Source organism: Gouania willdenowi, chromosome 6 (genome assembly GCF_900634775.1).
Source record: "Gouania willdenowi chromosome 6, fGouWil2.1, whole genome shotgun sequence".
NCBI lineage: Eukaryota > Metazoa > Chordata > Actinopteri > Blenniiformes > Gobiesocidae > Gouania > Gouania willdenowi.
The window spans coordinates 12,683,372-12,709,127 of NC_041049.1; the positions used below are offsets into that span (position 1 = coordinate 12,683,372).

Below are 25,756 nucleotides of genomic sequence, written 5' to 3' on the forward strand. Positions count from 1 at the left end.
CTCCCTTCATTTCTTATCTTTTCACATGTTTTTTTCCCCTCCACTCTCTCTCTCTCTCTCTCTCTCTTTCAGGAATGTGCTGTTCAGAGGCAGCTGAGTGGAGGAATGTTGCTATAACAAGCCCATACACAACCCCTAGGTAGGGAGGCTCCCACGTACACACACACACATACATGTACACACACACACACACACACACACAGAGTGAAATATTCCCACAATCATTCCCTTCATGCCGCTTGATCTTTGACTCTCGCCCTCGCTGCTAAAGGATAAACTCCTTCCATCCAACTCCTTTTGACTCTCACACACACACGTGTGTGTACTTGTAACGCATGAATGTGCATCAGATGCGAGGCTCTGCTGTTGGGGCGCCTGATGTGTAAAAGTGACTGGACGTGAACCTGCCTGTTGCAGTGATGCAATAGGTGAAAAAGTCCTCCATCGGGGTGGAGAAGAGACTCAGTGAGATGTTGTTGTGCAATCGCACCAAAAATAGTCACAATAAAAGATAAATCTGATGACTAAAGATGCTTCATTCCTATACGTGTGATGCTGATGTCTTCCTCATTGATGTGACACACCCCTGGGTGCTGCTGGGTGGTAGTAAATCAGCCCCAGTACAGCAGTCATGGGGAGAGGGATCAGTAAAGGCTATGAACACAATGACAAACATTTACTGCCCACACAGCCATGAAACCATTGCCTGACTCAAGACTTTGTTTTACATCATCATCACCTTCCGACCACATCATGAAGAAAAACCTGATAATAGATCAAAGAAACAATATTTGGTTTACATTCAGTGTCTGAATCTTTACAAATATCCCCAATGTCATATAGCATGGTTCCAGAAGTATTATTTATCAATTATTTAATCCAGGGGTTCTCAATCTTGGGGTCCGGACCCCATTTGGGGTCGCGAGACAATCATTTAACCAACGTTTATTATCATTGTCATTCAGAAAAAGAACAACAATTAAACTTTGTTGAATACAACAGTGTGTGGTATGTTGTAGAGTGCATAAATACCGGTGCAGATGCCCTTAGTAAATACCCACTGTGTAAACATGGCACAGCAACAATATATAGTTGTTTAAGGCACAAAAACAGTGACATTCTCTCTTGGCAGCAGCAAAGAGGCATCAATAAAACAGCTTAAACAGAGAATATGGTCAGAATTTGACATAGATGTAATTAACACTGGGAGGGGGTCGCCAGATGCCTTCAAGAAACTGAGAACATAGATTTTTTTTTAACAATTTGAGAGCATTTTTGCTTTTTTTAAACTGTTTCTGCAACTACACCAAACTTGTCATATTTTGCACATTTTTTTTTTTTCATTGTCAAGACATTTTCAGCACTTGCAAAACCCTCTCCACCAATTTTCACACCTAATGTCGCATACTTTGACCCATTATTGTCATTTTTAACCTTTTTTCACCATATTTAATGCTTTTTTTTTTTTTTTTTTCCTTTTTTTGCCAATTTAACTACATTCACAATCAGTCATGCCCATTATTTGCCAATTAAAACTAATTCCTACTTTTAAACCAATATTGACACTTTGAACCCTTTTTACCACTTTTTTTTCGGTCTGTTTTTGGCCACTCTAAATGAATCAATTTCTGTGTTTTTTTAAAAAATCCCATTTCATCACATTTTCCACCATTTTCGGTCACTTTTAACCCAATTTATTTCTGAAAAAAACAATGAATTACATCTTTAAGATGACTATATACTATGGCCCAAAAAATATATAAACTTTCTGCATAACAGTGGATATTATTCAGATAAATCAATAAATAAATGTGGCGATCACAGATTCATAGAACAATGGACCATCATTTTGCTGACTTTATGGATGGGCCTCAAAAATCTCTGACTGTTCTTCAATATTCAACATGCATCAGAACTAACATTTGAAATGCAGACAGAAATCACACCTGCATTCAGTCGACATACATTCTTAATCTGTAACCACCACTATTACTCACTATGTGACACAATGGCAAAGACCCACACGGTGACCCTAAAAAGCAGACATGGCTGCTGTATTTGCCCATGGGTTGATATCTCTTCAGATTTTCACCACTGACCCACATGCTCTGTCCAATAATAATCAATTTTGGGATCTTGAGTTGCACGTTTGAATATGTAAAAGTCGATATTGAAAGTGGAAGTCTGTTATATCCATAACCTCAAGAAGCCTTGCATGAATTTATATAAACACACACATAAATAAATCAATAAAATTGAAGTCATATTTAAAATTTGAATAAAAATACAAAATAAACAAATTAAACCAAGTAAAACACTTAAACAAAATAAAAAATATGTTTTTATACTTTGATAAAATACATAAAAGTACATATATTAAACAAACGTAGGATTTATTCAAGGCCAATACCACTGGCACTAGACACAGGAGTTTTTCTTTCATTTCTTTTTTTAGGTCAACTGGCGCCATCAAGCGGGAGATAAGATGCATGTCACCCTAAACATGATCTTCTACACAGAACAGCCTGAGCCACCATATTATATATTATTATAATAATAATCAGAAAAGTGTTTTTTTTTTCTTTGCACTCAAAAAAACTTTATTAATGCTTTTCTTAAATATGTGATCAGCAAATTTTACGATACGGAGTTTTGAAGATTAATCATCACAATTTTTACGTTTTTCCAAAAAAAAAATTCATAACAAAAAAAAAAAAAAAAAAGGAAAAAAAAAAAAAAAAAAACAACATTTTGTTGGGCCCTGAAAATGTTTCATGTTTCTAAAGAGAACCACTTCACAGTAATTAAAGCTCTTATTTTGAAATGCCGCATCAGATTTGGGTGTGACATCCTGGGATGATCTGGTATTAGTAATGGACTTTATTTTGGTAAATGGACTTGATTTTATATAGCGCTTTATCACCACACTGAAGCAGTCTCAAAGCGCTTTACATATCAGCTCATTCACCCAATCACTCTCACATTCACACACCAGTGGGACAAGACTGCCATGCAAGGCGCTAGTCGACCACTGGGAGCAACTTGTGGTTCAGTGTCTTGCCCAAGGACACTTCGACACATAGTCAGGTACTGGGATCGAACCCCCAACCTCTCGATCAGAAGACGACCCTCTACCACCTGATCCACGGTCGTGAAAGGATGGGTTAATGTTAATAATTAATAATGACGTTTAGATTATTATTATTATTATTATTATTATTATTATTATTATTATTATTATTATTATTATTATTGTCAGATAAAGGGTCTTTTTAAACTTACTACAATGCTCTATCATAGATAAAATAAATGTCTTTTAAGGTAAGAAAATATGACATTTAATATAAATATTTCAAATACAAGATACAAATTAAAATTTAAATATCACCTGAACTGATTTAGAAATGTTTTAGTTATTATTATTATTATTATTATTATTAGTGTTAATCTATGAATGAAACTGTGATATGCTACTCATCTTACACATTTAAAATAAACATTTTCTTATAGTATGTATTATTCTTAAGGAATTATTTTTTGAATCTGAAAATGTTTCGTGTGTTTAAAATGCTTTTATTTTCTTGGTGATAAATGCCGTTATTTGGGAAGTGACGATTTTCTGTTACCGTAATGCTAGTAGTAAAATAACGGTGCTGCTTTGCTTTAATGCTGGCTTTATAGCAGCCAGACATCTCATCTGTTTGTCTCTTTGTCCTCTGGTTTTACAATTACATTAACGGAGGAAGTGGCCCTGCCTTCTGTGGGCGGTTCATTAGTTTATTACAGTTTATTATGCTGTTGACTTCTGGTCAAACACAGCAGAAATAAAGCCCAGCTGAGACATGGCAGCAGAAACAGAGAGTAGCCCGAAAACTGTTCTTACGAAGCCTGACAGCCTGGTGTGGAGTTCAACAGCTGTAGTGACATTTCATCTGGTAAGATTACGACACTATTTCATATATTTTATAAAAATATATGTCTACTAACCCTAACCCAGTGGATGCAGAGAGCCTAGTTGTTCTGGTTCAAAGGGAGTTCTTTCTACCCACTGTAGCTGAAGCTTGTTCATGTGAAATTGTTAGCGGTTTTTTTTTTTTCTTAACAATTTAATATTTTGTGATGAGCTTTACAAGATGTACGGACAACAAACACAACCAGAAAAAAAAAATAAAAATATCTACGTCATAATTGTCTTAAATCATATATATATATATATATATATATATATATATATATATATATATATATATATATATATATATATAAATGCCAATGCATCCTCGCTAATAATAAAATGCTGTTGAAATTGACTCTGTTTGAAACATATATAAAATAAAATAAAATAAAATCACAAAAAGTTTATCTCCTTCCTTATTATGTAATAAAGTTATTAAATGAGGTTTATTACCCTTCTTTCCTTTGTCTGCACATGCTGTCGAATGTCAACACTACAAGAAGTGCAATCTTTTAGCAATGCATGTTTTGTTATTGCAATTAAATAAATGCATTTATTTTATTGCATAATTGTGACCATCAACAGCCCTCGCTAAGGAAGAAACACTTTATTATATGGAGGATGTTAAAAGAGAGGGCAGTGTTACACCTGGGTGAGGGGGAAGGGAACAGGGAGGAGGGAGTCGGGGTAGGAAATGAAAGGGGTGGGGAAGAGTTGACTGTTTTAAAGTGAGAGTGGTATGGAACACTCGTATGGACTGATCATTGGTTCACGGCTCAACTGGTCTGGAACACTGGTATGAACGATCCTTCTGTCCTATTCTGTTTGTCCCTCTGTTCACTAACCACAACCAGTCAAAGCAGATGGCTGCCACCTCTGAACCTGGTTCTGCTGCAGATTTCTTCTTATAAAAAAGTGGGAGTTTTTTCTTCCCACTGTCGCTAAATGCTTGTTCATGTGGATCTTGTTGGGTTCTTTCTTTCTTACTATGGACTCAATGTTTTTTGTTAAGCTAACCTACAAAGTGAACACAGGCGACCCAACCGAACACAGTCACAAACTGTTTGCTTCTTACCTAAATGAACAACGCCTGTATAGTATTACAACTAAATTATGGCTCCTACAAACACTGTTATAAAATAACTGTTCAATAGTTTGCCTTCATTTGTTTGCGACAGTTTAACCCAGTTTAGTCTTTCAGCTTTGACAGGGGAAATCACTTATATAATCACTAATATTTAGTCATTTATTTAACCAAAGATGATCTGTTTGAAGGTAAAATATATGATCTGTTTTTATCTGGAGAGCAACTCAAAGCAAATTCTTAAAATGATGCTCATTGTGGGTTTTTAAGGCAATTTTATGTGTTTTATTGTGCTGAATGTGTTTTATTGTGGTGAATGTGTTTTATTGTGCTGAATGTGTTTTATTGTGGTGAATGTGTTGCTGTTGTGACCGTATCAAAAAAAGTATTTAATATGCTATGCTATTCTGTCGTATTCTATTCTATTAACAGGAAACAATGTGTAAACATGAGGAAGTGGAATGATTGACGGTGTTTCCAACAGTTCAGTGTCCTCTATGCTCAGCTTCTCCATAACAGTATCATGTCTCTGTAGATCTTCTGTGTGCTGGTGATCGCATTAACTGCAACAGGACTCATCTTGAATGACCGGAACCTTGAGTGCGAGGCCAGCGTTGAGGTAAAACTGCTCAAACTCATCATGACCACATCACGTGAGCAACAATACACAATAATACAAGGGACTATGGATGCAAACTAACAGTCTTTCTTAAAGGTCCTCAGCATGAGGTAAGTAAAATATACCAACAAGCCAACTGCAAAGCATTCTGCGTTCTTATCCCAGATAGCATTGCAGACTTATGTTGTTCTTTTGACCCATCCAAAATAGAATTGAGCCAAAATCACTCCACATTTGATGCTGCAAATGTAGGTTAGTTATTTTGAAACCTATTTGGGCCAATTTTGGCGGAATTGTTGCAAGTTAGCGTCGACTAATACCTGGATCTGGATTTGAACCAATAGGCAAGGCAAGGCAAATTTATTTGTATAGCGCATTTCATACACAAGGCTTTACATGATTAAAAAGTGCAACAGACAACAGCTTAAAATCAATAAGAACATTAAAGTTGGCAGCAAAACTTTTAAAATGATCAGTAAAAACATTTAAAATCATCAACAAACATCACCAACAACATGACTAAGAGTCTCCCTCTCAATCATACTCAGTAGAGAAAAAAAGTGCCTTTAACTTTGATTTAAAAATCTTCATATCGGATGCTGACTTCAGCTCTGCTGGCAGTTTGTTCCACTTCTTTGCAGCATAACAACTAAAAGCAGCATCACCATGTTTACTGTGAACTCTGGGCTCCACTATCTGACCTGTGTCCATAGATCTGAGAGACCTGCTGGGTTCATACCTGACTATTTATACACCAGCAGCAGAACTTTAAAGTCTATTTTGAGGCTGACTGAGAGCAAGTGGTACCTTATATTTGAACCAATAGTGGCCCATATTTAAGGAACCATATCTATTTGCTCTGTCCTTGGCTGACTTTTGGCACTGTAATGGATTAGTTGGGGCCAGGTTTTGGCAAACAGCGCCCAAGTAGGCCCAAATTCCATGTGGAATGTGGGCCAGGTGAACTTGTCAGGTGTGGGCCCACTGGGTCAGATATGGACCAGAAGAATCTTTCTATCTGGGAAGGCTTTCCAGTCTTCCACTGTCTTTAACTCCAGTTGATGAGGAAAGTTTCACTTGATGCCATCATCTGTCAGTGTTCATATCCTAATGGCTGATGCGTGTTTATTAATGTGAGTATGAACCTCCTTGGTGTAGTTTGCCTCCTGGCAGAAGCTCCAGATCACACTGGTGTCCTCATGGGCTGGGTTGATATTTCTCGCTTGCATTTTGGTGCTGCTTGAGTGTTGGCGAAGGAACGGCCACACCATAAAAATGGTAAGGAGCTATGCTAAAGCTGTGTGAGCTTTGATTTAGCCTTCGCTCACCACAGACTAACCTTTTTTTTGCGTGTGGGGATTTCATAGATCGCAGGTGTGACCTGCGTGCTCACAGTCATCATGGTTTCTTCTTTGATTTACCTCCATAAAGCAGAGACTAAGGTGGGTTAATCACACATTATGGCAAAGATCACGTCTAATACTAGAGCAGGGGCGTCAAACTTGTTTTAACTCAGGATGTAGTTAGAATAAACTTGGAGAATTGTTCCCAGGAAGAGCATTAAGTGTGGCTTGAAATCGTTTCTGTTTGGATAAAAGTTTTAATTTTTTTGGCCTCCAGGAGATTCAACATTTCAGAGAGCGATACTTGACTTTCCTTCCTCACATGAGAAGAACAAAATACGTGAGAAACGCCACCTGCAGCCTCCTAACCAATGTCTACAGCTGGCAGACACAGGTAGAAAGCCTGTCACAGCTCCATAATGAAATGATGAAATTCACAGACTCACCTGGAGTTGATGTGTCTTTGTTCATGCTGTCTCCAGTTCCAGTGTTGCGGTCTTGAAAGCCACCAGGACTGGAATTCATTCATTCCAGACTCCTGTTTGTGTAACCGAGGGAGGAGCGAATCTGGATGTGTCAGTCAACCTTTTTTTTTTTTAATTATTATTTAAAACAGTAGTTCGCAACCTTTTCAGCCCAAGACCCCCAAAATGAAGGTGCCGGAAATACAATGGGTTAAAAGTGACCAAAAATGGTGGAAAAGGTGGCTAAAAACAATCATAAAAAGTGGTAAAAAGGTGAAAAGTATAGTTCAAATTGGCAAATAATAGGCATGACAATTCGTGAATGTGGTTAAATTGGCAAAAATAAGCATGAGATTTGGTGAAAACAGGTTAAAAGTGACAATAACAGGTCAACATGTGACATAAGGTGGAAACGTGGTGGAAAAGGTTTATAAGTGCTGAAAATGTTTTGAAAGTGGATAAAATGTGCAGAAAAGGCATTGGATGTTGATGGAGAAGTGGCGGAAATGGGAGAAATGTAGCAAAAATGCATTAAAAGGAGGAAAAATATGGCAAGAAAAAGTGATGAAAATAGGTTAAAATGTGGCAAGTTTGATGTCGTTGCAAAAAAAAAGGGTAAAAATGAGCAAAAATTTGCTGAAAAAAAAAGAGGTTTCTTAAATGTGACCCCCTCCCAGTATCTCGCGACCCCAAATGGGGTTGAGGAGATTGAGAACCCCTGATTTAAAAGAGAAGGAATTAAACAGTATGACATTATATGACGTAGTTTTCTATGATTGCAAAATATTTGTTCTTTGTGTTTCAGGTTGAATTTAAACACAGCCTGGTTTATGAAAAGGTATGATTAGAGCATAGAGTTTACCTACAGTATGTGATGCTTTTATCTTTCATTTGAAAGACTGTGTTTGTGTGCACAGCCTTGTCTCCCCACAGTTATAGATCTCCTCAAAACACACAACTACCCATTTTGGATCATCATGATAGTTTGGGTAATAACTATTTCATAATTTCTTTTGAATACAGTATTTATTGTGTTATTTTAGTTCAGTGAGCAGTTTGTTCACACTTTGTTATGGGGTGTCGAATGTAAAAACATATTTTGAAGCTAATTTTTCTTTCATTTGAGACAAATTCAAGTAAAACAGCATGTTCTATATCATTGATAAAAATGTGTAAACTTGAAAAATAAATATAAATGTAAATGTTGAATGTAAATGTTAAATATAAATGTAAAAGTTAAATATAAATGTAAAAGTTAAATATAAATGTAAAAGTTAAATATAAATGTAAAAGTTAAATATAAATGTAAAAGTTAAATATACATTTTAAATGTAAAAGATTTAACATTTATATTTGACATTTATATTTAACATATACATTTATATTTATTCACGTGTACAGTAAACAATCTTAACAATGATATAGAACATGCTGTCTCAAATGAAAGAAAAATTAGCTAAATGTCCAAAATATGTCAGCTATGAAAAAGTGACCACATTTTTACATTCAGCACCCCATACCCATACTTTGTCGGACAGTTTTTGAGCTAATTGTGTTAAAAAGTAAAAAAAATTTTAAAGTAAAAATTGAAATTGAAAATGAATGAAATATCTCCCAACCTCACATTTAAATCATTTTTTTAGTTAAAAAAAAAAAAAAAAATCATTTAAATCTATTCAAAGAACATTGTTTGCTTTGTTCAGGTTAGCATCGTGAGTTCCCCTCTGGCTATCACCTGTCTGACTCTCGCAGGGCTAATAATTTGGAGTTTTGTAAGTACTTTAACATTAATGGTCAAATATAAGTAACTTTTGTAGAGAATATTAGCTAACCCTAAAAAATCTGTTTTTTTGTGTGTTCTCAGTTTTTCTGTATGTCCTGGTTAATGGAAGACCAGATTGTTTGGTGCAAGACTTGTTGGAGAAAGAAAAGAGTTCCCGTGGTTTTCATCAGAAAGGAAAATAACAACCAAGCATTGAGCAGGAAGCAGAGCAGCAGAGATGCTTCAGGAGAACACACAAATACTGAGCAGGAGGAGGAGGAACAGAACACAGAGGACAAACCTGGTGTCAACCCGGTGAAGATGATTACTCTGCCACAGCTGAGTAGGCTACAGGAGGGGCTGGACCCACCTCCGGTCCTACACAGGGTACAGAACGGGCCCTGCATGTGTATTCTCCCCCCATCCACCAAAATCAAAGACTTCTACACAGTCTGGATCGAGGAGGGATCCCCATTACTGCCTGGAGACGCCATCTTAGTTGATGCTCACATTCCTATGAAAAATTGTTTCTGGGATAAAGGGCATCGTTATTATGACGTCAACGACATCGTTTGGCCAAAAGAGCCAGAAAAATCTGAGAAATCTGAAAAATCTGAAGTTTGAATGTCAACACTCACTGATTCCCAAATCGTTTTCTATTGCACCTCTCTGTGAAGAATGAAAAAACACTATTTTAAGTTTTATACATAAGGCTGATATTATGCTGTCATTATTATAACATGACACCTGTCATTAGCATCAGTAAGGTGTCATGAAGGCTGTAATTAAGTGCTGTTCGTTACACTAACCCCTAACCCTTCGTTACCCTAACCCTTTGTTACCCTAACCCCTAACCCTTTGTTACCCTAACCCTTTGTTACCCTAACCCCTAACCCTTCGTTACCCTAACCCTTTGTTACCCTAACCCCTAACCCTTCGTTACCCTAACCCACGGGCGACCGTGGCTCAGGTGGTCGTGGGTCGTCTTCTGATCGAGAGGTTGGGGGTTCAATCCCAGTACCTGACTATGTGTCGAAGTGTCCTTGGGCAAGACACTGAACCCCAAGTTGCTCCCAGTGGTTGAGTAGCGCCTTGCATGTGTCCTGTCCCACTGGTGTGTGAATGTGAGAGTGATTGGGTGAATGAGCTGATATGTAAAGCGCTTTGAGACTGCTTCAGTGTGGTGATAAAGCGCTATATAAAATCAAGTCCATTTACCATTTAACCCTTCGTTACCCTAACCCCTAACCCTTTGTTACCCTAACCCCTAACCCTTCGTTACCCTAACCCCAACCCTTTGTTACCCTAACCCTTCGTTTTTTTAAGAACCCTAACCTAACCGTCCCTCCCAAACCTAACCCCTTTCCTAACCCACTTTCCTAATCCTAACCCTAACCCTACCCCCCCTTATTTTTTTAAAACTTCCCCTCCCTACACCTATCCCTAACCCTTACCCTACCCCCTTTTCCTAACCCTAACTTCCCCTCCCTACACCTAACCTTAACCCTTACCCCACCCCCCCCTTTTTCCTGACCCTAACTTCCCCTCCCTAAACCTAATCCCAACCCCTTTCCTAACCCTAAACCCTCCCTCCCATACCCAATCCTACCCCTTACCCTGACCCTAACCATTTCCTACCTTAGTATTTTTTAACGTTCTTTTATCTAATATTTTATGAATTTTTTAGCAAGTTTTTAGAGGTTCCTATCACTGATTTATGAATTTTTTCCCCTTTTTTTACTATGATAATCAGGTTTCTGTGTTTGGACCACGCCCCCTGGTGCTCCTAATTCCCATGGGGATCCATGCCTCCTTTTATGTCCTTTTTATGGGTGTCTGTATGTTTTATTAATTTACTATTTTATTTCTTTTAAAAAAAATTTTTTTTTTACAAAAAAATGATAAAAAGGATATCTTATCGGGGGGGGGGGGGGGGGGGTTACTTTTAAGAACCCTAACCTTCGTTACCCTAACCCCTAACCCTTTGTTACACTAATCCCTAACCCCTAACCCTTAACCGGGGTTGGGGTCAATTTTATTTTTTAGTTATAATTATGTTTTCAATTACCCATGTTCAATTACAATTCAATTACTATTACAGTGACCAGTTTTTTTTTTACAATTACAAATAAATTAGAATACATTTTTATCCTCAAAGTCAATTACAATGGCCTTCTCAATTACAAAGTTCAATTACAATTACTAAGCCTGAAATAAATAACAAAAACAGCCTCTGGTCTGGTCCCAGTGGGAGTAGAACATATAATCTACTTTGACTTTAGTGCAACTTAACTGAGGTATATGCCTAGAACAACAAATAAATGCAGAAAGTTAGTACTTTCTTTTTAGATTTCTTTGAAAAAACTCAAGCTGGTCAACATGCCCACTGCCCAGCATGTTGACCAGCTGAAGAAAAAAATCGGTATGAATGCATTTTGAATCGATCCGATGTAATATAGCGATATATCGCTGAATCGATTTTTTTCAACACCCCTAGTGGATTTGTTTGAACTGGCTTGTTTTTGCAGCTGAAGCCATCTAGTATGGGACTGGAGCTTTGTGAAAAACACTTTGCTTACACATGGGAAGTAGGATTTCCTCAGAAGAAGAAGAAGAAGAAGAAAATTAAAGTTAGCAACGGGTTCGCAGCATCTGATCACCAGGCACATTAGTTTTTCTTTTTTGTTTACATGCATGGCTGAAATGTTCCTATGCTGATCATTTTACAGCTTTAGTTACAGTAAAAAATGATGAGATCAGATTGTCTGTTTGGGCTCAGGAAAAGATATGACGCTGGGAATTGTCTTTAAAAGTACACAACCTTGACTGGGAAACGAAGCACTGTTTACTTAACCTTATTAGTGCATCGGGAGCAGGACACTTGGCTGTTTACATAAAGGCAAAGAGCCATATGTGCTCCACAGTGAGCCAGAAGACTTTACCATATTTAGACATCTCATAGAAACCAGTGTCACCCTCACAGGAACACACAAAACCTGTTTGCCTGTGTTGCATTCATCCCTAATATTCTGCTTTGAGTAAATCATTTACAGGCCATGTCATTTTATTTTGAAAATACTTTTCCCACGCGTGAGTTTACAGTCTAGTTTTGACCCAATAATTCTCAAGTATGACGAACCTCGTGTTTAAATTATCTTTATTAATATTTAAAAATTCAAACTTTCATGGCACAACCGCGCTTCAATACAGATTGAAGTACACACATTTAAAAACTGAACACAGATTATTTGTAATGCACATGTAAATAACTTAAATAAATTAAAAAAGGAAAAAAAACAAAACAAAAGTGCTAACTGAACCTGTGTACAAAATAGGATGTTTAAATTTACATACAAGTGGAAAAAAAAATAATGTAAAAGTTTACCAAGTAAGACACAAATTAAAGCATAAATCTAATGTAAGGTGAGGTTATAGATAGACACCCAACATATGGTCCCATTTGCATGTGCTTTAAATTACTGACATAAAATATCAAACAATTACACAGTTTTTGGACTTCCACCGGTGTTAAGGATTCACCTTTTTCCTCTGATGCCGGATTGGAAATCATGGCTCTGTTACAAATAACTAAAAGACACTGGGGTTGAAAGACACACATGCACGCACGCAATGGCACACACTCACAACAGTCTGGAGTTGTACACGGAGGGGAACGGAAATGTGAGTGAGCCTCGACAGGTGCGTTCCTGTCTGGTGTAAACAGCTGAACAGCGACGTCCGTTCTTGTCCTCGCTCTGTCCGTTGGTCTTTGTCCCACTGGATCGTCTTATGACTCTGCGGAAAACAGAAAATGTTACATCATGAAAAAAATTAAAACGTTGGAGGCAAATCTTCTCAACCTTCGGGTCCGGACCCCATTTGGTGTTGTGAGAATAATATTTTTTCCCACAATTAGAGCCCATTTTTGCTTATTTTTACCATTTTTCTGCAACTACACCAAACTTGCCGTATTTTAACCTATCTACACCATTTTTCCTTGCCATATTTTTGCTCCTTTTAATGCATTTTTGGTACATTACTCCCATTTCTGACACTTCTCCATCAATTTTTAAAGCCTTCCCTCCACATTTTTTCACTTTGAAGACATTTTCAGCACGTATAAACCTTTTTCACTACTTTTCCTACCAATTGTTGCAATACGTTGACCCATTATTGTCACTTTTAACCTATTTTCACCACATTTCCTGCTAATTTTTGCCAGTGCATGATTTGTCATACCCATTATTTGCCAGTTTAAACTAAATGTTCCTACTTTTTAAATTACATTACCCTAAATTTACTATGAAATTTACTTTGATCTCCTGACATGCTTCGACTGCCAACTGTCAGTCTTCCTCAGAGGCATCTACTGATTCGTAAGGAAAGCGTCAAAACTTTTCTTATGAAGGACTCTTGAAAGCGAGGAGTAGATTTTCATGAGTAAGGAAGCCTAACAAAGTAACCAAGAAATGAGAAACAAATTAGATGATAGATCATATTTTTTGTGCGTATTTTACAGCTGATTTATCATAAGAGATGCTAACAGAAAGCTAACACAAGAGGAAGGTTAAGTTTTATGGGGTTATTTATTAAAGGCTCAGTAATTGTAATTATTTGGATTTCAACTTTAGTAATTGAGAATGTAATTGTTATTGACTTTCATCAGAAAAATTATAATAGTAATTTAAATTGTAATTCGAAACAATGCCCGTCACCATAATCATAAAAGAGTTGGAATTGAACATGGATAATTAAACACATAATTGTACTTAAAAAAATGTAATTGACCCCAACCCTGACAGACACTATATTTACAAAAACAGGTCAACAATCACATCAAATCAATAAAAATGACCGTTTGTACTTACCAATGACTTTTGCTGTATCATCAGCCAGAGCGTCTGAGTTCAGGACATATTTGTTGCCAAAAATCTGCACCATTTGTTCAAAAAACTTGCACTCCTGCTTCTCCCCTCTGCAAACATGAAAACCAGAATGTTCAACCAAAACATGACAGTAGGGACAGTTTGGATACACACTGTGAGGGAGCGTAAACGCTCAGCTTACCTTCTGCCTTCCAGGAAGTTCTTAAAGTTGGCCCTCAGTCTCTTGATGCGGCTCTGACACTGCTCTGGGGAGCGCATGTAGCCCTGGCTGGTCATGGCCTGAGAGATCTGGAGGAAGATGTGTTTGTTCTTCGTGCAGCCTTTCAGGTCCTCCTGGATCTCCTTGCTGCCCCAGATGCTGAGGAGGGCCTCGGTTTCCCCGTCACTCCAAGGCATTTTTGGGTTGTCAGACATCACCCATGAGTTAGCGGGGGCCGCTGTCAGCACAGATCACACATTATAACTACATTTATAACAAGAAGACATAGGTCAAGTAAGAAAAACAGCAGGAAAGTAAGAACGCTACGCGCAAACGACACTATGTTACCAAACCCGACCACAAGTTCTAAATATCTGTCCGAACCCGAGTCGTCTGGTGCCGTCGAGTCCCATTGGGCTTTAGTCGGGTACCCATCCTCTAGTCCCAGCATCAGCTGTGCTCCGGTCCTAAAGAGTTGATGCGTGCTGCCGCGGCAGCTTGGCTGAAAGCTGCAGTTACACTAACCACTGTGGTATCATAACCTTGCCTGCAAGATGGATTCTGGTGTTTGTGAACACCAGAATCCATCTTGTACAATTCCTGCCTTTGCCTTTCGAATCTGAACTGAAACAGTTAGAACCAATCATGAGGCAGTGTTGTGGTTTGGGGCGGGATATCCGGGTGTGACGAAGGCTGAAGCGCCGACGCAAAACTGGCGCATACGCAGTTACGGGAAGATGAACTAGCTGGGCTACCGCTACTAGCACAGCTCCGAATCAAAATAGAAAGATGTTGACGCAGGGGGATAGTTAACGTGCACTTAACGCACATGATGCTCATGTTGCAAAAGCCACTCAACGACATAATGACCTCAGCATTACTATCCCAAAAGAACATTTTCACCAGCGATGTGGAGAACTTGAGTTAGAGGGAGGGCTACACATTAATCTGGCTCTTGCCTGGTAAGTGGTGTCACTATAGAGTCTGATTTCTAGATCCTGCCCTATGCTCTTTTACATTTCCTTATTTTATGTTGTAGTGCTTTGCTTATTTGTCTTGAATCATATTTTGGGTATTATATGTATATATGTGTTTATCTACAGTATATATCCTATGTATGTCAAAGGTCTTATTTCATATATTAGCCTTGGCAATAAAATCCTATAACTGCTGCTCTGACTGAATAGATAATAAACTTTAATTACTGCAGTGCCTTTATAAATGATGTCATTAGGACTCTCCTCTAATGAGAAAAAGTAGTACCTAATACCCAACTGTGTAGAGTCGTGTAGAGCCATACCAGTACTGCGGATAGGAAATACGCCATAAATCAATGACACAAAGTGAGATGAATCTGAAGGTTCCTTCCTTACTGTTTGTTTGTGTGTTTATCTTTGTCCATGAAGTGTCGGCTGCTGTCCTCTGACTGTGTTCAGGCTCACAGTCGTCCATCTCCTCTGTCTGTGACGTGTCGGCCACTGTCTCGTTCACGCTCAGCTTCTTACTGAAGATTTTTTCCATGTCGTTGAAGAATTTGAAATCTTCTCTAGAATAAAACAAACGTGTTTTTAAAAAGTAGCACATTTGAGCCAAATAAAATAAATATATTAAAAAAAACGACTAAAAAAAACAACAACCGTTGGATGAATGTGTTAATAAAATCTAAATTCTTACATTTTTACGTCATTATAACTTTAAAAACTGATTTTAATACATTTTGACACAACGATAGACCTTGCGCCAATACATTTTGAAGGGGATCTGGATCAATATGTTGATTCTGGATCAGTTTCAAATAGTAAAGTATTACCGTCTCTCATCAATGGCGAAATTTCAAAAATTCCTATCTTTGTTCGTAATTAAATTTGACTCAGTTATGTTGAGTTGGTTCCTCATTTACCCCACTGCGTTTCATCCAGATAGGATGCAGATTTTGCATTTTATTCTGATTTTCTTTTTTTTAAATGGGGGGGCAGGCATACATTTAGACCTACTATATCATTATTGATGGGGAAAGAAATGTCTTCAAAGCCTTTTAAAGTGTAATTATGGTACCATGATTAGAATCACTGATCTAGATAAGTGCAAAGAGGATATTTGGTGCTTGGCGGAGGTTTGAGCTCTCTTTTAACTCTCCTATATTATCCCCATTCAATGTTTGTCATTCAAAAAAAATACTTGATTTAATTTTTTTCTTCTTCATATTTCATGACTTTTCCTAATTCAATGGGTACGATTGATGAAGCATCAAATTATCATGATGATACTTTTTCAATGTGCTGAACACATATTGCACACATTGGTGTTCCTCTGGGGTCAATTTGACTCCAAGCTTTTTTTTTAGCTGTGTAAAAAATATCTGTCTGTGTGCGACCTTACATCCCTACACCTGCGGGTGCAGAGCTGATAACATGACGTGTGTCCACTCACATCTGTGTGTGTATGTGTGTGATATCATCACAACAACCAATAGGGTTCATACTTTTGTGGTCATTAAAGAGGTCACAAAGGCACCACACGTGTGTGTTGGCTTACTTTTCGTGGAGAAATCCGTGTTTAAGGCGCTTGATTCTAGTGTAGCATTGCTCCGACGTCCTTATAAATCCGTGTTCGTTCATCTTCTCTGAGATGTAGAAAAAAACGTGTCGGTTCTTTAAGCAGCCCTTCAGGGTGAGCTGGACGTTGTCTTCACCCCAGATGTCGAGCAGCGTGCGCGTCTCCTGCACGGACCAGGGCGTTTTCCTGCTGGTGTCCATCAGCAGGTGGCTGGTCGAGGGCTGCTCGTCTGAAAAGAAGGGAAAACATTTTCGGTCACTTTTTATCAAGCTACTCTTCACAGATCTGGGGTTGGACATGTTTCACCTACACATGACAGGTTCTTCATCCAAAATGGGTTCTATGGAAGCATTAGTGAGGGTGTTCTCTGCCTCGACAACTGATGATTCATCACCAAGCACCGGGGCTAGAAGAGTGAAATACCGATAGGTGGCAGGCCGGCCCCCAGTTCTAGAAAAACAATCAAGAAAACCATGAAAAAAGTCACAGATATCACTTGACTTATGATCTACTTGTTTATTTAACATACTTCCGGTTATTGCAGAAGCGCCGGTAGCCCTTTTTTAGCCTTTTAACCCGACATTGGCACTGCTCAGCTGTCCTCATGAAGCCCAATGTGGCCATTTTTTCGGATATCTCGGCGAAAATGTGCCCGTTGTGGACGCTGGTTTTCAGGTTCAGCTGCACATCGTCAGCAGCCCAAAGCTCGATCAGAGTGGCTGTTTCTGGATCAGTCCATGCTGTGTTGAAACCGTTGACACTACCTGGGAAAGCACAGGGAAACTGCATGCTTAGTGCTCAGTGAAGCCTCGTCTGCTACAGCTGTGAGGGAAAAAAGAGAGAGAGGCACTTCACCTTGGTCCAGTTGTTCTTCTCTATCCTCCTCTTCATCAACAAAAACGGTCTCTGGTCCCAGTATTCGTTCCAGCTGGTAGTAGAACTTATAATCTACTTTTCTCCCACATCTGTAAAAAGCATATTGTATTTGAGGCAGGGTTGGGGTCAATTACACTTTTCAGTTCCAATTTTATCTTCAATTACCCATGTTCAATAACAATTCAGTTACTTTTACAGTGATCGGCTTTTTTCCCCAATTACAATTAAATTACAATTATCTTTTTATCCCCTGAAAGTCAATTACAATTAAGTTCTCAATTACCAAAGTTCAATTACAATCAATCACAATTACTGAGTCTGAATTAAATGATCCCATAAAAATCTAACCTTCCTCTTGTGTTAGCTTTCTGTTAGCATCTCTTATCCTAAATCAAAACAAAAAATACACCAAAAAAAAAGCATCTATCATCTAATTTGTTCATCATCCCAAGTTTTGCATTAAGTTAAATTATAATTGACAGATTTTATTGAATATTTATGCCAATTACAATTACAAGGTCAATTATCTAAAAAATAATACAATTATATATATATGCAAGTACAATTATAATTGACCCCAACCCAGATTTAAGGTATTTTAGGGTAAAACAAACAAAAAATCTAAAAAGAAAGATCATTCTCACTGCTTTCTGTCGTAGCATTGGCGAAAGTTGACCCTTAGGGACTTCACTTTCCAGCGACATTGCTCCGAGGTTTTGGAGAAGCCGAGGCTGTGCATCCGGTCGGATATCTCAGCATAAATGTGTCCGTTGTGGACGAAGCCCCTCAGTGCCTTCTGGACATCTTCTTCGCCCCAGATTCCAATGAGGGCCACGGTTTCCTCATCTGACCACAAACTGGAAGTAGTTCTTCCAACGGGCAGGCTGACCTCTTCATCTGACAATAGACACTACATTTCAGCCATGCAGGTCTGAGTGAGGTACTTGATTAAAGCTTAGCACTGAAGTAACACATTTCTATGGATGGTAACACAATTATTTAATATTTAGGCTTTTAAAGTACACAAAGGCACTGAATTTGTGTCGCTGCCTCAAATCCACATCATAAAAAGATGATAAAGATGTAAAAAAACAACTTTGTCATTATTTGAACTAATGTTACAAGACTAATGGGACTAATTTGGATAGAAAGAGTGAAAGAAATAAGCCTTATCATATTTATTCCAGTCTCTAAATTAAAGTAAATAATAATCAGGTAACAATACGAGAGAAACATAGGAACCTCTAACCTCACCTTTTTGAGTTGGTAGAAGGATGTGAATATTAAACCTCAATGGTCAGTCAAACTTTCCCTGTATGTTTACCCTAACTTTAACCATTTGGAGTCATCTTATGCCTGTTAATGGGGAACTCAGGTTCCCAAGGACTGACTCCCATTATAATCCAACCTTTATGAGCTCCAAATGGTCTTTAAAAATGCGATTGATTTGCAGTGGTTTGTGCATTGACTTTGGCTCTCTAGAACAAATGGAATAGAACATTCTAGCCCTATCCCTTAACACTATCCCTAACCCTTTACTTGACAACCCTTACTCCTAACCCTAACTGTATTACTTACCCATAACCCAAACATAAGTTTAGCCTTAAACACCATGTAAAGCAAATTCTGACATTTTCTTCTAAACACATTAATTAGGTCATAAATGTATTCCTTAAAACATGTACAAAGCCATTCAATCATTTAGAATGTAATTGTGGAGCTAGGCTTCACAAACTCTGTGTTCTGGATTTAATGGGCGGGTCAAAAATCAGGGACGAGTTACGTAACGGAGCCCTCATTAGCATAAACCCGTCCCTACTGCTGAAGCACACCAAACACCGCAGCCTCCAGCGGGCGCAATTTGGCCCCCAGCCAAAAACAAATCACATATTCGGACTCAGGGGACTAAAACGCGTCTGCTTGTGTTACATCCATGAGCACTTTTATACACCGCATATATGTTTTTCTTCTCTAGCGGGCCAGGTTCTGACTCTACCCGGGAGGGATGAACATATTCAGACTCGGGCGGAGCAGACCTTTACGTTGACACCTCGTTTGGCCCGATCCCAGCACTTTTGGAAGCACTATCAATGCTGTCACACCACCACGCTTTCACATTGCTCTCTCCCATAGACACTATACAAGGAGGCGCCCTTCCTGCGCGTGGGCGTGGTTCCAGTGCCTCTAACTGAAACGCCCCCAGCATTTCCGAGCAGAGCAGTGCTTGTTTTTCCATGATTTTGAGACCTAATTTTATATACTTAGCGATTTTTTTCATCTTTCAAATTTGGCTCAGTGGTCAATGACATATGTTTATGTGGTGTGACAAACTCATAGCACAAATTTGTTTCTGCTTTACACGGACTTTAAAGTTCAGTATTCAACACTGTATCCGATTGGGGCCACTAAAAGATGCAGAGACGTTGAACCGGCTCCCCGTCCAGTCGATACCAATATCCACAATATCTTTTCTTACACCAAAAACAACAATAGGATTATTCATATCTTAACAGGTCAGACAATTTATATTTTTTCTTATTAATACCAGTTCTGTCTTCCATATGTTTACATTGGATTGTTCAAAAAGTCCCCAAGACAACTTTTTCTTGATCTATGGGACACGAGAAGGGATAGGACAGAGCTCTTGGTTGTTATCCTGTTGCCAGTTAATATTTAGTAGTCCCCCAACTTAACCCTCTCGCTTTAACACTCTGTCTCTTACCCAAACCAAACCAAGCAGTTTTGGGACTTAGTTTCTCTCCAATTGAGCATTTGCACCCTCCATCTTACAAATAAGGCACAGAAAATTAAAGAAAACATTTTCAGCTCAAATATAACAATCCAGTTTATACAACACTTTGACTTCATCAGTGTTCAGTCTATACACATACTCTGAGGCCTGGACAGGTCACGGTGTATGTGTTTACCCTTGTCTGGTCCCGATTCGGCTTCTCCGTTGGAGTCTTCTGACACTTCGATTGACTCGGTAATAACAGTAGAGGATGATGACGGCTGCTTTTCCAGAATCTGCTCCAGCAGGTCGTAGAACTTAAAGTCCACTCTGTCAGTCCCTGATGAGCTGCAGGTGTTAGAGTGTTAGAGGGAGGTAATATTACCAAAGCAGGTTAATACAAAGCAGAGGGTTCACCTCATGTTCTCCTGACATTGGCGATAGCTGGACTTTAGTCGTTTGATCCGGGTGTGGCACTGCTCTGAACTGCGGAAGTATCCGTTAGCCTCCAGTTTCTCAGAGATCTCAGTGAAAATGTGGCCATTGTGTGGGTAAAGTCTGAGGCACTGTTGGACCTAAACATCACATCATAAAGAACAGCTTTACATCAAAAATCATCAGGATTCACATAATCAAGTGGAATTATGAAAAAAGAAAGAGCAGGTTTTATTATCAGATGAAGTGGGTGTGAAGCACAGGTTGCATGCTGAATATACCTGTGGGTCTCCCCACAGCTCCAGAAGAATGATCGTCTCTTTGTCCGACCAAGGGAATTTCCTCCTGTCCTCATGGGCAGCAGCAGCAGAATCTGAAAAACATGAACATTAGCCGAGCCAGATAACTTCTTACTCTTCCAGGAGACAATCACCTTCTATCAAACGTTCAGTGATCATATGCCATTGAAAACAAAGGGATTTTACCGAGGTCCTGATGACTGTAGACATCCTCAGGCTCCTGGTTTACTTCATTCACTTCTGGCACTGATGGGAAGTCCTTCACTAAAATTCTCCCCAGTTGGTTGTAAAACTTGCATTCAACTCGTTCCTCTCCTCTCAGGCTGCAAAACAGACATTACCAATATGTTTGATAGTTTGAAAATATCTTCTGTGATTCATTCTGCTGTAATTATGCATACTTGTTCTGGTAGCACTGCCTGAAGTTGGTCTTCAGCCTTTTCAGCCGAGTCTGGCATTGCTCAGCTGTTCTGGTGAATCCCTGCACAGCCATCTTGCCTGAAATGAGGGAATAACTGTGTCCGGTTCGGTGCGCTCCTCTCAACTCTTGTTGCATCTTGTCTTCGGCCCATATTTTAATGAGGGCAAGAGTCTCCAAGTCTGTCCATGGAACACTTCGAGTTCCTTCGACAGAAAAAGACATCAGTGGAAGATTTTGTTTTTTTGATTGGATTGCCTTATGCCATTAAACAAATGTCTGCTACTGTTAATTATAGGCTGCTGCTTTCCCTTCAATATAACAACGTTCCAGTGTGCACTTTGACATGTGTCACTCGAAAAAAGATCATGTGAAAGGGAAAAGTGATGCCTTTAAAAGGAAAAGTAGCCAACATTCAACAAACATGGAGTGGAAATCACCCGTTTCATGACGATACGATAAGATATCGATTCTACGATAATCTACTGAGAACTTTCCCACATCATGGGCATGAATGTGTGTGTGTGTATGTGTGACCTATTAATCACACCTGCCAAAGTATAACTGATATTTCCCACCTTGTGGAGGGCACGGTGTTTCCGCAAGGACATAGGTAGTTCATGCAAACTAAGGGAAGAGCAAACATATAAAAGCTTGCATGGCAGCCTATTATGCAAATAATTCCTCATTGTGCTCTGTGTGTATTGCAATCTGCACGGTCTCTCTCTCTCTTGAAATTGTCCTCTAGGAAAAGTTTACTGTCAATGAGGTTTTGGAACAGCTCTTTCACAGTGAAAGTGACGTACAGTAGAATGTGCCTGAGACAGAGGATTGTGTTGAGGAGCACCTTGATTTTAAAATCTTCTCATCTGATGAGAATGAATGTTGACCCTCCAGCAGACACAATCCCTTCTAAAAATGGAAAGACCAACATCAATCAATATGGTTCATTCTGTGAGAGTCATGAATGTGCAACCCAAATTAGAAAAGATTTGAATGAAATATTTTTAAGATACACTAACTCTAAAACTGAAAGTTTGACCTGATGGTGGCGCTGCAGGAAAGGAAGATTTACATGAAAACTATTCAAGTTAAATTCATTCTAATGTTAAGGCCTGATGGTGGCGCTAGAGAAAGGTCAAGGTTTCATTATCAAGGGGTTATTTATGGATTCAAAAGATAAACTAAATGCCTGACAAAAACTTGGTCAACAATTTTCTGAAATCCTTTTCTGGAGGCAAATAATCCTAGGGTCAGATTGACCGCAAGGGAAAAATGTTTTTTTTTAACAAAAATAAAAGACATGTGCCTTGTTTCACTGATGATGTTGATTGATTGTTTTAGTTTCCATTGATTTGAGTGAATTGTGGATTAACTATTCGATATGTTGTTCCAGATTGAATGTTACACCCCAACAGCTACACTGGAATGAAGTGTGGCCAAAAGATTTTAAGAATGATTGTGCTGATTGAGTTACTGGAGCAGAAGTTACTGTACATAAGATCAAGAACCACAAACATAAACATGTAGGATTCTGCTTTGATGATTTTAAAGGTACACAATCCATCACTTTCTGCAGCTCACCTGTTTCTGGCTGCTCGGTGTGACCAATAATCTGCAAGTCGTCGTCATCGTCCTGCGACTCCTCTTCCTCTACATTATAGGCGACGTCAGGGGTGGATGAGGAAGCTGAGGAGTCGAGGATCTGCTGCAGCTGAGTGTATATCTTCCGTTCTATCCTGGAGTTCCCTCTGGTGGTAAAACAGGATCAAAACAATCAGCTTCAGATATATGTTCTCACATTCTTAGCATGATTGTCAGAAACAGTGGCAGGGACAGGATACTTGTTGTGTCGGAGGCCAGTCTTCAGTCGTTTGATCCTGGTCTGGCACTGCTCCACTGTCCTCATGTGGCCTCTCTCGGACATTTTCTGTGCGATCTGAGTGAATATGTGACGGTTTTTCAAGCAGCCTTTCAAAGCTCGTTGCATAGAGTCCTTCCCCCAAATGTTCAGCAGATCCAGGGTCTCGTCATCTGTCCAGGGAACTTTAGTGTCCGAGGCTGCAGGGAGGGGGAGCTCCTGAGAGTCTGAGATGAGAGGAGGAAGCCTTAATGTAATATTTGGAAAAACAAACAACTGTGTGAATAAAACAGTGGCTGTACGCACCTGTGTATTCTCCCCATATGGAGATCAGAGGAGATTCATTGGAATTCTCATCGTCCAATGAGGAATCCCTGTAGAGGGTGGAGAACCAATAGATGTTTTAAAAATATATTATAGATGCTGCGCAGCAATGGTCAGGGCCAGGCAGTTTTAGGAAATTTTGAGCAACAAATAGTATAGAAAGATGGAAAGGAGGCATTCTAATGTGTATTTTACATCAGTTAAGGCTTGAACTCACAATTTCTGGCAAAAAAGACAACGCTCTATGTCACTGAGTTAAGATAGTAAGAGACAACTCTGTGGTACATATGTTTAAAACTTCTCCTCGCCCATTACAGGAGATCTACAGCTTTAATGATTAGTTAATAAATCAATAAGTCAAACATAATTAATTCACAACTACTTCATGATGTAACCTCCTCTATGCAACTGAGCTAATTAGCACATGGAAATGTCACCTGTAGCTTCACTAACTGACTAAGCCAGTCACCTGTGTGCAAGACAGCAGCTGTTAGCGTTTAAAGGCAGATTTCAACGGCTGTCAAAAACTCCATCATTAATACAAAATTGTACAAATTGCATATAGAGAGCATGGAGATGTTAGTAATTTGTTTTTAACAATGATTAACTCATTGAGTGCCATTCATGTCAACAGACGTTATTTGGTTTAGTAACGTAGCGTGCTATTCACGCTTTAAGACGTGAATTGTGTTTTTCGGCTGGGGTTGCTAGGAGACAGTGTGATGAAGGTCTCCCGTGAATATCTAACTTGTACCATGATGTAGTGACCAACTGGTGACATGTACAGTAGGTGGTAGCAGAGCACCTTTGGATGAGAGATCACCAGTGTTGGGCAGAGCTCAGAGGAAGAGGAAAGGAGTTTACGAGACAGAGAAAATGGCGCTACGAGAGTTGATGCTGAAGCTCCCAGCAGCTCACACTCGACCAGAGCATGTGTAGAACTAAGTGGACTATTGAGAGTGTGGCGATGGTGAGATAAAACGATAAAAACAGGGCAAGCTGTGACACTCGGCATGTCTGGGAGAAGGAAGAAGTTGCGTATGTGGAGAATGACGGGGGAGAGACTTGGAGGAACGCCAAAATACAGTAAGCAAACCATTAAACTCTGACATAGATAATAAAATAATAATCATTTTGCCATCAAAAGCCCGGTCTCAGTGTTGTTTTTGTAGTTTTATAGAAGGAAACTAATGTTGAGGTGTCCCTAAAACAAAACAAAAAAAACATGTTCAAAGTCACTAATAGGTTTTTTCAGAAAAAGCCATTTTTCTCAGCTTTTTGTCACAAACTGGCGATTTGTGTGAAACTTGTCTCTATTCAACTGCTGATTACGGAAGAACAAAACAAGCTAGAAACAAAATTATTCTTTCTGATGAAAGTAGAGAGTCTAATCTTTCAGAATCTGGTTTCAGATGACATAGTACAAAATATTCTGTGGGTTATTAAAAATCAGTCAAAATGCTCTAAAACGGCTGGCACTGAGGGGGGTAGAAATTCTGAAAATGGCTGGCACTGAATGAGTTAATTGGCTCCATTAATGAAAAACTGATGTTTAATAATGACATTTTTGCACTGACTCCAATTGTACACATGAAAGCAAAATTCAAAATGTGGTAAAAAAATACAAATAAAAACATTTTTGAGATAAAACTCTGATATTTCCCAAACATCAACAATGACTAAACATTTTGTAATATTTTAAATTGAACATTTAAAATGTAGTATGTATGCAAGTATGTTTACACCATACTGTATACAGTAAAACATTTTACTGCACTGCAACTATTTTACTACAATAATTAATATACTTACATTGATGGGATTCTACATGTAGTAATGCCTAAATGTTAACCAAGTCAAATAATTAATTAATTCATTCATTCATTACCTGTAAAAAACTAATAAATAAATAATGATAAACTATTAAAATAATAACATCATTGC

At 38.7% G+C, this 25,756-nt stretch overlaps 2 protein-coding genes across 2 annotated transcripts in view; one reads left to right on the forward strand and one right to left on the reverse strand.

Moving 5' to 3' along the window:
• Positions 1-3,674: 3,674 nt before the first annotated feature.
• On the forward strand, positions 3,675-10,034 carry LOC114465683 (uncharacterized). The gene is made up of 10 exons (XM_028450849.1): positions 3,675-3,935; positions 5,575-5,658; positions 6,817-6,936; positions 7,026-7,100; positions 7,279-7,395; positions 7,484-7,576; positions 8,271-8,303; positions 8,383-8,454; positions 9,169-9,237; positions 9,330-10,034. Exons 1-10 carry the CDS (start codon positions 3,843-3,845, stop codon positions 9,849-9,851), a joined length of 1,278 nt encoding a protein of 425 aa, XP_028306650.1. The 5' UTR covers positions 3,675-3,842; the 3' UTR covers positions 9,852-10,034.
• A 2,371-nt stretch (positions 10,035-12,405) lies between these two features.
• LOC114465680 (uncharacterized) overlaps positions 12,406-25,756 on the reverse strand; it is a 32,964-nt gene continuing 19,613 nt past the window's right edge. The window contains exons 8-24 of the mRNA XM_028450841.1: positions 23,795-23,862; positions 23,472-23,715; positions 23,212-23,378; positions 21,611-21,833; positions 21,396-21,532; positions 21,192-21,283; positions 20,893-21,050; positions 20,672-20,823; positions 18,389-18,641; positions 17,724-17,833; positions 17,398-17,632; positions 17,179-17,318; positions 16,848-17,097; positions 15,686-15,858; positions 14,295-14,550; positions 14,096-14,202; positions 12,406-13,022 (exon numbers count right to left, since the gene is read on the reverse strand). Of these exons, the coding sequence (XP_028306642.1) occupies positions 13,015-13,022; positions 14,096-14,202; positions 14,295-14,550; positions 15,686-15,858; positions 16,848-17,097; positions 17,179-17,318; positions 17,398-17,632; positions 17,724-17,833; positions 18,389-18,641; positions 20,672-20,823; positions 20,893-21,050; positions 21,192-21,283; positions 21,396-21,532; positions 21,611-21,833; positions 23,212-23,378; positions 23,472-23,715; positions 23,795-23,862 (2,773 nt within the window). The 3' untranslated portion in view covers positions 12,406-13,014. The remainder of the gene's footprint in view (positions 13,023-14,095; positions 14,203-14,294; positions 14,551-15,685; positions 15,859-16,847; positions 17,098-17,178; positions 17,319-17,397; positions 17,633-17,723; positions 17,834-18,388; positions 18,642-20,671; positions 20,824-20,892; positions 21,051-21,191; positions 21,284-21,395; positions 21,533-21,610; positions 21,834-23,211; positions 23,379-23,471; positions 23,716-23,794; positions 23,863-25,756) is intronic.

Excerpts from the sequence above, each read along its gene's own strand:
- LOC114465683 (XM_028450849.1), top strand. The coding sequence starts at position 3,843 with ATGGCAGCAGAAACAGAGAGTAGCCCGAAAACTGTTCTTACGAAGCCT. Across the intron at positions 5,659-6,816 it reads AGTGCGAGGCCAGCGTTGAG|TTTGCCTCCTGGCAGAAGCT; the intron begins GTAAAACTGCTC and ends TCCTTGGTGTAG. Across the intron at positions 8,455-9,168 it reads GGATCATCATGATAGTTTGG|GTTAGCATCGTGAGTTCCCC; the intron begins GTAATAACTATT and ends TGCTTTGTTCAG.